Source organism: Eumetopias jubatus, unplaced genomic scaffold, assembly GCF_037043125.1.
Source record: "Eumetopias jubatus isolate StellerSeaLion01/CBP00866 unplaced genomic scaffold, mEumJub1_p1.0 scaffold_2, whole genome shotgun sequence".
In the NCBI taxonomy this organism is placed as follows: domain Eukaryota; kingdom Metazoa; phylum Chordata; class Mammalia; order Carnivora; family Otariidae; genus Eumetopias; species Eumetopias jubatus.
The window spans coordinates 110365324-110383517 of record NW_028274808.1 but is presented as its reverse complement, the minus strand read 5'-3'; the positions used below and the strand labels follow the sequence as shown (position 1 = coordinate 110383517).

Genomic DNA, 18194 nt, shown 5'->3' with positions numbered 1-18194 from the left:
AATTAGCAACGGCCCTTCAGGTAAGCTGCTTGGGGAAGGAAGTGATCAGAGAGGCAGTAGAGGGTACTGCTCCGTCAGGGGCTGACTGATGGGCTTGGCTGAATCTGATAAGCCAATGGGGGAGGAAATCTATGCTGAGCCATTGGCAATCTTAGCATTAATCCATCCCCATGGAGGCAAGCTGCGGGGTCCACCCCACGCGCCATCAGTACAACTAAATGCAGTCCGAGCACCGAGTTCTTCCCTCAGCAGGTGATTTCTGAGTAATACTGGTGGGCGGGTTGTGTTGTCGCCAAAGTCGTCGCTTGCATGTACTCCAAGGGAAAGACATTAGTACAGGGTCACCTATGGTGACAGGACAAGTCAGAGGACTTGAACATGATCACTGTGATTTTATTTTTTCCCTTCCTCCTCTCCATCCTAACCTCTCCCCTCAGAAATTGTCCTTGTCAGCATGGGAGACTACCCTTAGCAACTTCCTCAGAAATAGAGAAGGAACCGAAATCTAAACACAGACACATTTTTAAAATGTATTTCAGAGGCATCACTTATTTCGGTATGCCACACTGGACTCTCCATGCTCTGGCATGATCCGCAGGGAGAGGGTGGAATGGGGAAGGCAAAAATGAGTTGTGTAGAACAGATTTTTCTCTGTCATCATGAAAAAAATTGAAAATATTTAAACTATTCCGTGCCAACGTATGGTGAAACTCTTTGAATCTAGAAATCAGATTCCTGTTGTCATTTGACTACTCATTTGACTCCAAGAGCTTGATACTCTTGGACAGAATGTCCAAATAATTTGTCAATCAAATGGGACACTTCAGAGCGAGAAGGAGCAATATAAAGAAGTCCACTAGGAACACATAGGACTGTCCTAAGTGAACAAGACTTAATAGTCATCTTATTCTTGACTATTTACAAATGTCATTTAAGTAACTTTCACTCAGTCGGTTAAGCCGCCGACTCTTGGGCTCAGCTCAGATCGTGATCTCAGAGTCATGGGATCAAGCCCTGCGTTGGCCTCTGCACTCAGGGTGGAGTCTGCTTCAGATTCTTTCTCCCTCTCCCTCTGCCCCTTCTCTCTTTCAAATAAATAAATAAAAATCTTAAAAAAAGAGAGAGAGAAATTTTCTCTACATAAATATATTGGAACACTTTTGGCCGTCAGAGGGCCAGGCTTCCTAGCAGATTATGACCACGTGGGTCCCTAATGCCAGGGCTCTGCTTCCTTTGGAGGAGTGCGATCGCACTGCACAGTCAGTGCTCAGTAGGTCCGGGTTGCTGAATCAGAGAGCAATGATTTCAGCGTGGTATTTGTAAATCATCCTCAGTAGTCGGTAAGGATTGCTCACTGGTGTGGCCCATTTGATATCTCCTCAGTGCCAAGCAATGTTTCCCCATTAGCAGTCTTCCCTACATTTGCGCAGTTGGTGGCAAGGACACAGAAGGGCATCGTGGACTAGGGCAGAGTTAGGTTTTCTTCCTCCTCTTCTTTTTGTTTTTTACTCTCTCTGTCATATCTCTTTTGTCCTGTTTAGCATGTTTCATGTAGATATAAGACTAATCCTTCTTTTAACCATCATGGTGTGATTTGCAACAGTGACAAGACATGATGTCTGTCTTCGGGGAACTCACAGTAAAATGAGAAGAAAGTGTGATGACGGAGCAGTGGGATGAACACTGAAAGGCCATGCATTTTGGGGTTTGGGAGCACTCAGGAGGGACATTTTAATTCCACAGGGTGGTCATGGCAGGCTAATGAGAAGTAGTCATGTTTGCATTGAAGCCAGTGAGCCTGAGATTGATCATGAAAGGACTGGGGGAGGGCAATGCAAAAGTGAGGACAGGAGATACAAAACCATTAAAGAATTTTATTCAGGGCAATGGCCTGATCTATCTTGTGTTTTAGCAAGATGGGGATCAACAACAGTGTGGAAGTTGGAGTGGTTGGGGCAAGATAGGAAACAGTGGTTCAGACAAGAGTTACTGATAATGAAAAGGAGGAAATGGATTTTAGGATCTACAGAATTTGATAACCAGTTAGGTTGAGGGGCAAGAAAGAGCAAACAGCCTAGACTGACTTCTAGGTTTTGTACTTGGGTGACTCAGTGAATGGTGGTAGCATTCATCAAAATAAAGAATAGAGAAACAGATTTAGAAAAAAGATGGTGAGTTCAGCTTTAGATACTTTTTTAAAAAGATTTTATTTATTCATTATTCATTTGAGAGAGAGAGAGAGAGCACACGCAGAGGGGAGAGGCAAGGGAGAGGGAAAAGCAGACACCCCACTGAGCAGGGAGCCCGATGCAGGGCCTGATCCCAGGACCCGGATGGAGATCACGACCTGAGGTCAAAGACAGATGCTTAACCATCTAAGCCACCCAGGCACCCCCAGCTTCAGATACTTTTGAGTATGAAATGGCTGCAAGACAAGCACCTAGAGCTTTATAACAGGCAGTCATATAATCAGGTCCATAATCCTGAATGCTGGGGCTTCACATGTGCTTCAGCATTCAGAATTTTTCAAATGTTAGGAAGGTAGTATGGTGCAGGGACCATCTGTTATATTCATACTCCAGCAGAAGCTGGGGCAGCATCTAGAGTCAAACATTAAAATTTTTGCAACAAAATTTTGGCTAATCTCACTAAATAAGATAAACAAGCCATAAAGAGCCTCTAGTCAATTCAAGTCTGGTTAGGGTGCCAAACTTAAGAAAAAACATTCTAGTTTCCCAAGCTTTTTAGGTTTTCCACGTTTGGATAGGAGATCATGGACCTCCGTAATTAGGTGTGGAGCCCAGGAAGAGATCGAATGTACCTACTAACATGAAACAGGGCCATTTCACAATAAATTGGTACCATTTCAAATTTTATTTGGGTTTTTTTTATTAATCACCTATATTCAAATGTAGTCCGTAGTGAAAGTATGCAATGAAGTGAGGTGAGGTCTTGGAGAAGTAAAAAGAGGTTGTACAAATGGACTTTATGCCTTACCCAGCTACCACAAGTCCCAGATGTCATTCCATCTCAGTCCCTTTCTCATTTTACAGGGAAAATAATATTTCCTTCATTCCTTTCTCTGATTCTTCATGCAGAGATAGTCACTGAAGTGCTTTACTTCCTGCTAAAAACCTTTCTTAATGCCTGACTACCCCAATTTACCTGAAGGGCAAAGTAGACCAGGGCCACCCCTGACAGATAGCTTTGCGCTATTATTCTTTGAGTCAGAACCACCAGCTTTAGACCGGCCAGCAAGAGGTAGGAAAAATGTTTTTTTGCCGCCACTGAGGTGCTTCATCATAACATTGGTAACTCAACAGCCTTTTCTTTGACTGCAATTTCCTTACCTGAACTCTGACCTTTTCAGCTTCACTCCCCAGCGAGTTAAGGACCCTGATCCAGGAGGCAAAGGAAATGAAGTGGCCCTTCGTGCCTGAAAAGTGGCAGTACAAACAAGCTGTGGGCCCAGAGGACAAAACAAACCTGCAGGATGTGATTGGCGCCGGGTTGCAGCAGTTACTGGTAGGGAGAGCCCCACCACCTGTTCCTCTGACACCCCCAAGTAAGGCATTTAGCCTCTAAGTGGTCTAATAGATTAAATTTCTTTGAAGCATAAGACAGCCCCTACCCTTATGGTCGGCTCTGCCAGATTGACTAATGTGGGGAAATGGCTTTTAGAAAGCATCGCCTGCCTATAAGACCTTCCGTTGGAAAGCCAAGTCAAGTAAAAGTGGAGAAGGGTGGTCAGTGGGTCTAGTGAGAAACCTGTCATCCTGAAATATTTATTATATCCTTGGTAGGCCAGAAGCAGTAGTTTTCTTTCTGCCATGGCTCGTAACATTTTTATTTTGAAATGCTCCTTTTTTAAAGTTTATTTCGTCAGTTTACATGAGAATGTGTTTTTGGGTCATCCCAAAGTAAATGTATAGATATTGTCTTTGCCTATCAAAACAGAAATCTGGGAAAGTTTCCCTGATCCACATACATATAATGGCATCTTTGGAGGCTTAATAGAATAACAAAACCCCCACTTTTCCTACACCCCTCCCCCCAAAAATAAACAGACTGGGGTTAAGTAGACTGGGGGCTGCAGGCAAAGGAAAGTGAATACTTGGAAAGAATGCAGTGGTGAGTCAGGGATTTTAAATCAGCAGGCTTGGCATAGGTGGAAAAGCGGAATGGAATAAAAACTATAATTTGTGTATCACTGTGGATTTTACAAAGCGCTTGCACATGCATCACCTCATTTAATTCTCAAAATGGCCTTCCAGTGATTATTACCATTATCATCCCCATTTTACAGATGAGGAAATTAAGGTGCAGGAGATGAATGTGCCCAGGGGAACAGACCAGTGAGTGGTAAAGCTACTCTTTCCTCCATCTCACTGCCAATTCGCCCTCAGGAAGCCCCAACTAAAGAGCTCGAAAACACAGGTAAAATCCCTGAGACTTGTTTACCCTAAAGCAAGTTGGAGGCTGTCCAGCAGAGCTTCCTGCAATGTTGGAAATCTTCCATAGCTCTGCTGCCCAGTACATTAGACCCTGGCCACCTGTGGCTTTCCAGCACTTGAAATGTGGCAAGTATGATTGAAGAACTGAATTTCTTAGTATCATTAAATTTTTAAAAATCAATTTCTATATAAATAACCACGTGTGGATAGGGCTACTATTTTGTTGAACAGGGCAGTTCTTCAGCAGTGATGCTTAAAATGAGCCCTCACAGCAGCAGGTCTAGATTACCTGGAAACTTGTGGGATATTCAGATTCTTGGGCCCCATCCTAGTCTTACCAAGTCAAAAACTCTGGGGCTGAGGGTGTAACAATGAGCATTAGACAAGCCCTCCAGATGATACCTGTGCATGCTAGAGCTTGAGAACCAGTGTTCTAAAGGAAAGAAGAGGTTGAAGAGTGAGGGGGGAGGTCAGAGAGCCTGACCAGGTATGTGAGGGGAGAAGGGGCAAGGTAAGGGGTAAGGGAGATTCCAATGCGAAGGTTGCAGGAGACCAACGATAAAAGCAATCTCCTTCCCATCGATTCCAGGAACTTGTTTAGACTGGGGCCAGTTCCTGAAAAGCCAATAGTTGCTTTACCTGCTTGGAAAGCCTTGTGTGATTCGGCCGCCAGTGGTATAGAACTTTCAAGGCTTCCAAGGAAGGTGAGAACAGGATAGCTTCACAGAAGGAGGGACCCCTGCTTTGACCTGTGGGGCTCAGAAAGTTCCTCTGAATTTCAAACATAGGCTGAGAGAGGGAGACACAGCACATCACCATAACCAGGGTTTTACTCCTCTGGGTCCGTCCCACAACCACCAGATCCCCCTCCCTGCGTGCAAACCTGATAGTGACTTTGTTGAAAAACTGAAGAAGGTATTTTGAAAACTTGGTCTTGCTGCATTTGGGGGTTAGTGTGAGTTGGGAGACAAGCTGCTCATAGTTGTTAGACTGTTTTAAGAGTCCATTTATTATTCCTTCTACTTTCCCTCTCTATACTACACGGATGTCACAGTTGAGGGAAATAGAGACATCGGGAATTTAAGATGTTTATGCCCAGCTCACCAGATCACTAGTGGCAGCTCTAAGAATCAGTCCATTAGGCTTCTTTAGCCCCTGTTGTATTTAACCTGGGAGCTTTTTGAACTCTGAGCATCATTTTCTTTAGCTTCCCCAGCAAGCTATAAATTAAGTAACCACACCCCCCGAAGACTCTTAGGATGCTTTCCTATTGTGTCAGACCCCAAGTGCACAATTACTAAACCACTCTGTTTTGTAAATACAGAGAACTATAGCACTCTGTGAACTCGCGAGACTTTTGATATCTCAGCTTGTCAAAAGTATCTCAAGTGAATTCCGTGATTTGTTGTTGTCCCATTATCCACTGATTTCAATATATACTCTACTGAAGCTGGACGACTATGTTTTAATAATCAATTAATTATGAGCTTCTGTTCTTGCATAAAAAATTAGTCAAAGCCTGCTGACCTTGTCTTTTCAGCCAACTTATCTCTTCTTCCAATTTTTCCACAAACCTAAACTTACCATGGTTTTCTTTGCCTTGAAAGGAATCCTTCCCATATAAACTTTCCCCTCTATTTTTAAAATTTGCAATACACTTAGGGTGTAAACCCTGTTAAGTTTAATTTAATTAAACTTAATTCCAGAAATAACAGATCAAAGTTAACATTAGAATTCTGCTGAGTGCCTGAGTTGGTGAAATTAAGAGTCATTTATAATGTTACTCTCTTGGGCTGAACTTAAACAAGGAAAATTATGTGTTTTATGCTTTGCTTTCTGTTCTCCACAGCCTCCCCCATTTCCTCCCTCCCTGTGCACCCCCCCTCCTGCCCCCCAACCCCAATCTTTTCTCCTTTGGTGTGTGGCCACAGACAGAAATTTATGGCAGGGGCCAACCTCCTTTACACTCCACACAAAGCTTGCTGACTTGAGAGAGTTTGTTCCCTCTCTCCCAGAAAAAACACCTGCAGTACGCTCCCCAAGAAACCTGGAGAGATGGGAGATTAATGTGGCTGTAATAGCTAGGCAGTGTTTTTGGTATTATGCCCTCTCCCCAGGTAGATGGGTCTTTTCCGAGATGATACCAATTATTTATTGCTGAAACATCTGTTGATAACTGCAGCTGCCCTATGAAACAAAGCATATCATGGGGTCACAAGCTATAGGGACCTAAAATCCTACCTCATGCTAGTTTGAGACTATTCAGTAACACCCTCAAGTCCATGGGTTACCGTCATCTTTAATGTCTCATCATGCCCTAGAAAATACTTTGTAAACACTGCACTGCCCTGCCCTATAGGCTTTGAAGTATTATTTCATCTTCATCGGTAATTTATATTCCAGTGCCATTGTGCTGTGGGAAAAAGAGGGGGAACCTTTTTTGTTTTCCATTTAATTGTATATCGCCTGACACTTTGACCTGTATTATTAGTATTAGTCAGAAAAAGGATTTTCTCCCTCTCTTATTTAAAAATAAAATTTCAAGGGAAAGTAAGCGCTCCTTCAGCTCTTTTCACTCAAAACAATGTTTACACTCTAAGACGGAAAGATGAAAAGCACAAGCGATTTTTTTCGAGTGTTGGAGAAGGGCATTTCAGTTTTTGAAAGAGAACAGTAAGGCCGTTATAAATATCATGCAGCTAAACCTTTGATGGATTTTTTTTTCCAAAAAGTATTGAAGGCATTTACCGTTAGCCTCTGTTTCGCTTGCTTTTAGGCGGGCACAGTAGAGTTCTTCCTAGTAAATCTATCCTTGCTTCTGAGATGCTAGGGAATGATGACTCCAGCCTCAGGGTAGATGCCACCTTTTGTCATTTTTCCAGTAACTTTTATGCTTCTAAAAAGGATAATTTCTGCACAATTAAAGAAAATATGAAAATAAAACTTTTAAAAAGGAGATAAAGGACATGTTTGGATTTGCATGTCTGTGACAGTTGAGAGCAAGCTGGGCTGCCAGGCTAAGAAAAATTGTTGGATAGGCCCTGGTTTTGAGCATTCCCTGCAGATTTGGGGGTCCTGACCTTGGTGAGCAACTGGCCTCTCCTCAGTGGAGGGAGGAATCCTAAATTTAGTGTGGTGCCTCTGCAAAGAGATATACGGTAATTTTTAGAGGTTGGCTAACGTCAAGTCCAGGGAGATGGAACAGTCTCAGAATGAGGATATTTTTTCCATTTTCTTTTCAGCTGTATAACCATGAAAATGGTTAATCTGATAAGCTTTATTCACAAGTATTTTTGGAAATATCTGTGCTACCTTGCAGTAATTTGAAGAGAGATAAAGAAAAAAAAAAGATCAGTTGTTTTTGTATGCTATCTTGGGTAAAAAACCTTTGTGGATGAATAAAGTTTGATATATTTAGCTTCCAGAATATTTTTCTAATATGTCTCTTCAGATAATCTTGGTGCCTTTAACTTGTTGATATTTTTATTTTTAAACTACTTAAATATTAAGGAATCAAAAATTAAAACATAAATAAGCACGAATAAATATAAGAGTCAGTCATTACAATATTGTGGGGAGATGTTTTAAAAATGTCTAGTGTGATTAATCTAAGAGCAGAGAGGGGCAAAAGAGTCTTTACCAAAAGCTAAGTATAAATTTATTAGGAAATGAAAAGTCAAGTTGAAGAAAGATACATGATGTGAGGATTAGGTAAGGTGAGAGTCTATCCCTGGGAACAATAAAATTCCCCTCCATGAATAAGTTCTGGGCTAAAGAGGTTCTTAAAACTAATTTAAGACACATTTATTTCAGGTACCAGTTTTCATACTAAAAATAGAGAATTCAAAAGCAGTAATAGGTGATTTTTGGATTATGACTCTTTCAGCAAGTGATTTTTTCTGAATGAAATTTTCGTCTTTAACTATGTGCTTTGGGGTTTTAATAGCTAGATCTTTTTCATCAGGATGTAAAAGACAAAATGAATGCAAGCTGCAAATTCATTCATTTATTCAGAAAAACTTTATTGAGTATTAACATGTGCCAGACATTTGATATATATAGAACACAGAGAGATGCAAAAGAAATAGAAGACCTAGCTCATGTTCTGGGAAAGCTACCTGAATGAAAAGATGAGGCAACCAACACTTTGTCAAAAGACCCGCTTGTTGGAAAGGTTCCTCCCATTTGTTGACCACCTAATATGTGGCAGGTGCTCAATACATATTCTTCTCTCTTTTTTTTTAAATTTTTAAAAAGATTTTATTTATTTATTTGAGAGAGAGAGAGTGAGCACAAGGTTGGGGGGGCGGGGTAGAGGGAGAGAGAGAAGCAGTCTCCCGGCTGAGCAGGGAGCCCGATGCGGGTCTCGATCCCAGGACCCTGGGATCATGACCTGAGCCAAAGCCAGAGAGTTAACTGACTGAGCCACCCAGGCGCCCCCATATTCTTTTAATTCTTACAGAGTTAGCCATATGACCTGTCTTAGCCAATGAAATGTGATTAGAAGTGACATATTCCAGTCCCAAGCAGAAGCTTTATAAGCCACCGTGTAGTTCAGCCATTGGGAGTTTTCCTTTGTCTCATGAACAAGATAGTGGCTATTCCCTCAGCCTGGATCCTGAAAAGGGGAAGATACTTGGAGAACAAAATCTGAGTTAGAGCCAAACTGCAGCCAATGCCAAATATGAACAACAACCAAAATAACTTTGTTATTAAAGGCACTGAAATTTTGAGGTTATCACAGTCTTACCAAGTGATATGGGTTGATTTATTCCCCCACCAAAATACATCGAAGTCCTAACCCTCGGTTCCTTGCAATATGACTTTATTTGAAAATAGAGTCGTTGCAGATGTAATTAGTTAAGATGAGTTCATACTGGAGTAGAGTAAGCCTTTAATCCAATCTGACTGGTGTGCTTGTAAGAAGATGGCCATGGGAAGACACGGAGATACAGAGAGAATGCCATGTGAGGATAGAAGCAGAGAGTGGGTTATGCAGCTACAGGCCAAGGAATGCCAAGGATTTCTGGCAACACCAGAAGCTGAGAGAAAGGTGTTGCAAACTTAGAGAGAGCATGGTCCTGCTGACAGCCTGATTTTGGACTTTGAGCCTCCAGAACTTTGAAACAACACATCTCCATTGCTTTAAGCCACCCAGTTTGCGGTGCTTTGTTTTGGCAGTAACAGGAAACCAATACACTAAGGGAAAGCTGGCTGAGGTACATGTGAAAGATAATGAAGCAAGAAAGCTCTCAAACAACTTCAAGATTCTGGGATGTGGTCCTATGCCTCTATAGGGAAGAAGGCAAAATAAACCACAGTCCACAATCAAGAACAGAATTTGTTCAAAAGAACATTTCAACAAAAGTAGTTTCTAAAAGAAAAAAGAAAGTAAGGTGTAGTATTTACTATATTATTTCATCCTTAAACATGACTGGAGAAAATACACTGGGAAAAACATATCATTCTTTCTACTTCGTTCAGTTTGGGGCTATAGTACAGTCAACAGCCTACTAACCATCTCCATTTGGATGTCCCAGATATCTCAAGTCCACTAGGGCCCAAACTGGCTCATCATCTCCCAACTTTTTCTCACCCCATCAACTACATTTTGTCCTCCTCCAGTGATCAAAATATCAGTAAATGGTACCATCAACCTCCCAATTACCCCAGTCAAGACCTAGGAATCATCTTTAATTCTATCTTCCCCTTCAACCCTCATATCTTATTGATTATCAAGCCCCCCACTTCCTCTTAAATATCTCTCAAATGCATCTTCCTTTCTCCAACCCTACTGCAACGATACTGGTTCAGACCATAACATCTCCCTCCTAGATTATATCCAACCCCTCTCCCTACCTCTACAGGCATGTCCTCTGTATAAATAAAGATAGTAAGGTAATGCCAAAATCTTAGAGATTTGAAGCAATAAATGTTTGTTTCTTTGTCTTGCTGTATGTCCATCTGAGGGGAGGGGGAGGAGAGGAGAGCTCTGCTTCATATCACTTTCCCTCAGGCACCCAGCTTGATGGAATACCTACCATTTAGAATATTGCTGGCTGCCACAGCAGAAGAAAGGGGAAATGATGAATTGCACAGTGGATCTTAAATACGTGCCTGCAGAAATGACCATACGTCACTTTAAGGTGGTTTTGGTGGTGACCATAGGTCAAATTAAGCCATGTAGTCACACCTCACTTCAAGAAGGCAGGGAAACACAATTCTGCCACGTGCTCAGAAGGGGGAGACACAGAAATAGATTGGCAGACAGTACCCCTATCACCATGGCTCGCATTACTCCACACTGCAACCAAAACCATCTTTCTAAAAGAGCGATCTGACACTTTTTCCTTGCTTAAGTCCCTGGGGAAATCTCAGTTAATTTAAAAATTAAAAAAAAAAACTTGTAAATGTACATCTTACAAAAGTACCTAATAGTAATCCTGATCAACAAAATCTAAATAAATTAGGATGAACATGTTCATTAAAGTGGTGGGATTACTAGTTACTTTTATTCTTTATATATATATGTATATTTATTTTGATTCTTTACAATAAACATCTCTTACCATTACAAAAAAGGAAGGGGAGAGAGAAAAGAGTATCTAGTTGATCAGTTGCCTTTAAATCTAGATGGGGTCAAATGTTCAGAAAAACCTAAGTAAGGGTAGTAAGGTTATGCTGCACCACTTCCTTCAGAGCAGGTACAAATGCCAAATTGTTTCTGTCTTAACAGTGAACAAGCTAAAGACTCGGACAAGTCATTTTTCACTGATAAAGTAAGGAATATTCTTATTTCAGAATCTTCTCTTTCCAGGTGATGACCTGCTATTAGCTAAGTATCATTCTGCTCCTGCTTTGTTTCCGGAGACCGTTTTAAATGCACACAGCTGTGTACCCACACATATGGAATATGGATGTGTATATATCTAGATAATTGGCATTCACAGATACAGATACAAGTTATTTCTTTATCAAATGATAGAATATCAAAGCTAGAGGGAAATTTAGAGATCATCTATTTCAAGCCCATCATTTGATAGATGGGGGACTGAAACCCAGAGAAAGAAGTGGCTCACCATAAGGCTCAGTCATTGGGTGCCACGGGACATGGCACCCAGGCTTCCTGGTCCTGAGCCTGACGTGTCCTCCATGAGTCTGCACAGCTCCATCCTTCACACAGGCCTGTTGCAGGACTGGGCCAACCTTTCCCTGCTGCCTTCCTATCCTGCCTGCTGCCCTACCATCTGCCCTGTATCCCCTCTGTTCACATGACTGGACTTTTGTACTCAGAGCGGAATCAATTAAGACAGAAATTTTATCATTTCCAATTATCAACATTTAAAACTTTAGTTTCTTCTACTGGACCTTGTAGTTCTTCTTTTAAAAAGCAGTCAGGCACAATGTTCAGATTTATCAAAAATAAATTTCATTTATGGGCGCCTGGGTGGCTCAGATGGTTAAGCATCTGCCTTCGGCTCAGGTCATGATCCCAGGGTCCTGGGATCGAGTTCCGCATCAGGCTCCCTGCTAGGCGGGGAGCCTGCTTCTCCCTCTGCCTCTGCCTCTCTCTCTCTCTCTCTCTGACTTTCATGAATAAATAAATAAAACATTAAAAAAAATTTTCATTTAATAATAGTGAAAATTAGGCACCCCAAATGTTCATATTCATCAAAAATAAATTTCATTTAATGAATGAAAATTAGGCGTCCTTGGAAGATAAATATTAGCCCCAAGGCCTATGAAGTTTCAGACTTTAAGATAGAGTATGATTACAATCACCAAGGATTTAAGCCCTGCTCTAAAACTGTGCCAAAAACTGCCTCTTTTAATATGGTACTTTCAAGTTTCAATGGAAGATAAATTAAAACGATGACTTGTTTTTTAAATTCTACCAACGAAACTTTGGTTGCCACAGAATCAGGCATGCAAGTTATCCCTTTGATGAGGACTAACCCTACGGCATGAGTTTCATGTCTCCCCATAATGAGACCCAAAGGCTGAGCCAAGTCTCGGAGGAGTTGATCCGACTAAGATGAGCGGGCAGAGCAGCCCAGTTCAAAATGCAGGAAATGAACAGGTTGCAGTGCTGGGCAGACAGAAGAAAACAATGTCTTTCAAAAAAGGATAAATCCTCGGGGTGTGTTTAGTCCTGTCAGCAAGTAAGAATAACATCACCTAAATTGTATATGTGAAATAAATAAGGAGTTTAAACAATAATGTTATCTCTGAAAATACATCTCTATATATCCAGCACTGTTTTTATTAGTTTAAAGGATATGTCTTTGTATGTCAACAAATGTCAAAGAGTGGCAATTTCATATGACTCAATCTGAAATGTTCTTCGCAATATACACTCGTGATGAAAACCCTGGAAAATAAATTTGATTATGCCCATTTTGCAGATGAAGTGATTGGCTCAGGGAGCTTGAGAGACTCTCCTAAGCCACACTACAATGTGGCTAGGCTGAGATACAACCCAGACCTCCCCTTTGTGCCACCTCCCTCCACCTGCCATCATCCTGTCATCGTGTAGAATCACCTGCCAGCCTTATTAAACCAACTTGCCTCACTCTCAAGGGCAGGCACTAAAAATTTCTAAGCTCAACAAATTTCACAGTTATTTGGGATTAGCCCTTTCTCTTGTAGGACATATTTGTACAGCACAAAAGAGAGACTTGCTTTATCCCACTGATAAATTTATTCGGAATCAGTTGCCTTTAATTTTTTTTATGCTCATCCCATCAGTAAAAACTTTTTAGCAGGCAACTGATATACATTTAATTTTTCATTTAATAAGTTATATGCACATACCATGCTTTACTATATCATATATATTTCTATAGAATAGAAATTTAAGAGCAACGCAAAGATTAAATGACTATTTTAGAATAATTTTTTAAATTGCATTATTGGCATGAGAACCTTTCTGTTCATGTTAAAATTATAATCTAATATGTTTAATTAGTTTTTAAAATCTTAGCACTGTGCTTTGAAGATATGACTAGGACAGGTGTTTTTCAACACTTAGTTTTAATGGTGGTCACAGTTGAAAAAAAATCAGGCTTCTGAGATAGGTAGATCCAAATAAAAAAGGTCAGCTAATTCATGACGCTCAGATTTCAATCCATCCGCCAATCCTAAAGACTCATTTGTTGAAGTTCAACTACAAATTTCCACCTTCTTAGTGTCAATTGTGTCTTTTTGCAAGTTAATCAAAAGATTTTTTTTTAACAAAGGATGTAAAACTCTTCATGAGGAAGATTTTTAAACAGGTTAAAAGTTTCCCATTTGTGTGAGTTATTTTTCTGTGATGCTTCATTTTTGGCATGAAGAGCACAATGATAAAAACATTTCCAATCCTCATTACTTGAAAAATATTTTTTCAAAATATTGGTTGGATAGCATACTATTGTCAACCACTTACCACAGGAAAGACAGGAAATTTCGGAGAACTTGTCTGTTTATAAAAGAAAATGTCTAAACTCTGTAAATTTGACAATCCTTTAAAGAACTTTGCCTTGAGGGTGCCTGGGTGGCTCAGATGGTTAAGCGTCTGCCTTCAGCTCAGGTCATGATCCCAGGGTCCTGGGATCGAGTCCCGCATCAGGCTCCCTGCTCCTTGGGAGCCTGCTTCTCTCTCTCTCTCTCGCTCTGTGTGTCAAATAAATAAATAAAATCTTTAAAAAAAAAAAAAAACATCGCTGTTGACTCTAATGTACAACCTGGTTGAAGTGCCACTATTTTACTCCCCTTTTTAAGTATCTTATTTGTCATTAATAACATATTTGTAATTGAATCATATTTTAAATATATTATAGAAGCTCATTATTTGAGAATATTATAGTGAATCATGAAGACTACTTTGTGACATGAATAACCATTCCTTAAGTTGACATTTCCTAATACAGTAATCTAAGATTTTTTTCTTAATGAGGTTTTATTAAAGCAAGGCTAACCCTTACTGATTGAACATTTATTTCTGTTGTGCTTATGTGAATATGATTCTCTTGGACTATAAGATTCTAAAGTGACAAGTCAGTCCATTTGTTTCTCTAAGTATGCATAGCTGTTAAAATTGCAACAGGCACAAGTCAGCTTTCAATCCTTTCAGTGATAATTAACACTTTAAGAACCAGCAAAAAGCCCTAAGGACAATGAGGTCCAAACAGTTCTCTTTGTACTATATACTGCCACTATTCAAATATATAGTTTTGTTAACAATGACAATGACAATCTTGATAAAATTAAGACAGTATAGGTAGGGGATGAGCAAGCTGACTTGGTAGCTAGACTGCTTGGGTTTGAATCCAAGTGCTGCCCCCTTATTAGCTTGTCATCATGGAAACCTACGTAAACTGCATCTATAATGATAATAATAAAAATACCTACTTCACAGATTGGAGGATTAAGTGAGTGGATAACATGGAATGCTTAGAATGGTACCTGGCATTCAATAAATGGTAGCTATTATTATGGTATAAACTAATTGACAAAAGGACATGGCATAGGGGGATTTTTATAGTTATGAGGCAAGACAGAAGCTCAAGGGAAAGAAAAGCAAAGATAAACTATTGGAACTACATCAAATTAAAAAGATTTAACACAGCAAAGGAAATGATCAACAAAACAAAAAGGCAACCTACTAACTGAGAAAAGATATTTGCAAATGATATATCCAATAGGGGGTTAATATCCAAAATATATAAAGAACTTCTACAACTCAATACCAGAAAAGCAAGCAACCTGATTAAAAAATGGGCAGAGGACCTGAATAGAATTTTTTTCCAAAGAAAATATATTGCTGCCAACAGACACATGAGAAGATTCTCAACATCACTAATCATCAGAGACATGAAAATCAAAACGACAATGAGATATTGTCTTACACCTGTCAGAATGGCAAAATCAAAAAGACAAGAAATAACAAGTGTTGACAAGGATGTGGAGAAAAAGGAACCCTCATATACTGTTGGTGGGAATGTAAATTGATACAACTACAGTACGAAAGTTTCTCAAAAAGTTAAAAATAGAAATATCATATGATCCAACAATTCCACTGCTGGATATTTATCCAAAGAAATAAAAACACTGATTCAAAAAGATATATGCACCCTTATGATTATTGCAGCATTATTTACAACAGCCAAGATATGGAAGCAACCTAAATGTCCATCAGTAGACTAATGGATAAAGAAGATGCAGTATGTGTGTGTGTGTGTGTGTGTGCGCACATGCACACAAGCGTTTATAGTTATATGTAATGGAATATTATGCAGCCATAAAAAGGATGAGCTCATGCTATTCGCAACAACTTAGATGGACCTAGAGGGTATTATGCTAAGTGAAATAAGTCAAACTGAGAAAGACAAATAGCATATGATTTCACTCATATGTGGAATCTTAAAAAAAAAAAATGAGGAAACAAATAAGCAGAATCAGACCTATTTGTATGTAGTTTAAAGGCACAGCCACAGGATTTGCTGACGGACTGGACAAGAGGAGAAGAGTCACAAGCTTAGAGTTAAAACTAAGCAAATGAATGGATGGGTTGTCTTTACTGAGCTGGAGGACACAGAGGGAGAAGCAAGTATAGAAGAGAAAATAAAGAGCTCTAGTTTTTTTCTTTAAATTTTTTATTGTAATGTTAATCACCATACATTACATCATTAGTTTTTGATGTAGCGTTCCATGATTCATTGTTTGCATATAACACCCAGTGCTCTACACAGAACGTGCCCTCTTTAATATCCATCACCTGGCTAACCCATCCCCCACCCCCCGCCCCTCTAGAACCTTCAGTTTGTTTTTCAGAATCCATCATCTCTCATGGTTCGTCTCCCCCTCTGATTTACCCCCCTTCATTCTTCCCCTCCTGCTATCTTCTTCTTTTTTTTCTTAACATATATTGCATTATTTGTTTCAGAGGTACAGATCTGTGATTCAACAGCCTTGCACAATTCACAGCGCTCACCATAGCACATACCCTCCCCAATGTCTATCACCCAGCTGCCCCATCCCTCCCACCACCCCACCACTCCAGCAACCCTCAGTTTGTTTCCTGAGATTAAGAAGTCCTCATATCAGTGAGGTCATATGATACATGTCTTTCTCTGATTGACTTATTTCACTCAGCATAACATCCTCCAGTTCCATCCACGTCGTTGCAAATGGCAAGATCTCATTCCTTTTGATGGCTACATAATATTCCATTGTGTATATATAGCACATCTTCTTTATCCATTCATCTGTCGATGGACATCTTGGCTCTTTCCACAGTTTGGCTATTGTGGACATTGCTGCTATAAACATTGGGGTGCACATACCCCTTCAGATCCCTACATTTGTATCTTTGGGGTAAATACCCAGTAATGCAATTGCTGGATCGTATGGTAGCTCTACTTTCAGCTTTTTGTGGAACCTCCATACTGTTTTCCAGAGTGGTTGCACCAGCTTGCATTCCCACCAACAGTGTAGGAGGGTTCCCCTTTCTCCGCATCCCCACCAACATCTGCCATTTCCTGACTTATTAATCTTAGCCATTCTGACTGGTGTGAGGTGGTATCTCACTGAGGTTTTGGTTTGGATTTCCCTGATGCCGAGCGATGTTGAGCACTTTTTCATGTGTCTGTTGGCCATTTGGATGTCTTCTTTGGAAAAATGTCTGTTCACGTCTTCTGCCCATTTCTTGATTGGATTATTTGTTCTTTGGGTGTTGAGTTTGATAAGTTCTTTATAGATTTTGGATACTAGCCCTTTATCTGATATGTCATTTGCAAATATCTTCTCCCATTCTGTCGGTTGTCTTTTGGTTTTGTGGACTGTTTCTTTTGCTGTGCAAAAGCTTTTTATCTTGATGAGATCCCAATAATTCATTTTTGCCCACGCTTCCCTTGCCTTTGGCAACGTTTCTAGGAAGAAGTTGCTGTGGCTGAGGTCGAAGAGGTTGCTGCCTGTGTACTCCTTTAGGATTTTGAAGGACTCCTGTCTCACATTTAGGTCTTTCAATCATTTGGAGTCTATTTTTGTGTGTGGTGTAAGGAAATGGTCCAGTTTCATTCTTCTGCATGTGGCTGTCCAATTTTCCCAACACCATTTGTTGAAGAGACTGTCTTTTTTCCATTGGACATTCTTTCCTGCTTTGTCAAAGATTAGTTGACCATAGAGTTGAGGGTCCATTTCTAGGCTCTCTATTCTGTTCCACTGATCTATGTGTCTGTTTTTGTGCCAGTACCATACTGTCTTGATGATGACAGCTTTGTAATAGAGCTAGAAGTCCGGAATTGTGATGCCGCCAGCTTTGCTTTTCTTTTTCAACATTCCTCTGGCTATTCGGGGTCTTTTCTGGTTCCATACAAATTTTAGGATTATTTGTTCCATTTCTTTGAAAAAAGTGGATGGTATTTTGATGGGGATTGCATTGAATGTGTAGATTGCTCTAGGTAGCATTGACATCTTCACGTTTGTTCTTCCAATCCACGAGCATGAAACTTTTTTCCATTTCTTTGTGTCTTCCTCAATTTCTTTCATGAGTATTTTGTAGTTTTCTGAGTACAGATCCTTTGCCTCTTTGGTTAGATTTATTCCTAGGTATCTTATGGTTTTGGGTGCAATTGTAAATGGGATCGACTCCTTGATTTCTCTCTCTTCTGTCTTGTTGTTGGTGTATAGGAATGCCACTGATTTCTGTGCATTGATTTTATATCCTGCCACTTTACTGAATTCCTGTATGAGTTCTAG

General features: G+C 40.1%; 1 protein-coding gene across 9 annotated transcripts in view; it reads left to right on the top strand.

The window, feature by feature from the left end:
- The window catches only part of ALPK1 (alpha kinase 1), a 117765-nt gene that overhangs the window by 60274 nt on the left and 39297 nt on the right, over positions 1-18194 (top strand). For 5 of the 9 annotated variants that reach the window (XM_028121271.2, XM_028121273.2, XM_028121269.2 and 2 more), the window contains one exon: positions 3371-3525. The exons of 2 other annotated variants lie outside the window; for them this stretch is intronic. In XM_028121271.2, coding sequence (XP_027977072.2) covers positions 3371-3525 — 155 coding nt within the window. Of the gene's footprint in view, positions 1-3370; positions 3526-4306; positions 4438-18194 lie in introns of those variants that run through there. 2 more of the 9 variants (XM_028121275.2, XM_028121277.2) reach the window with 2 other exon arrangements.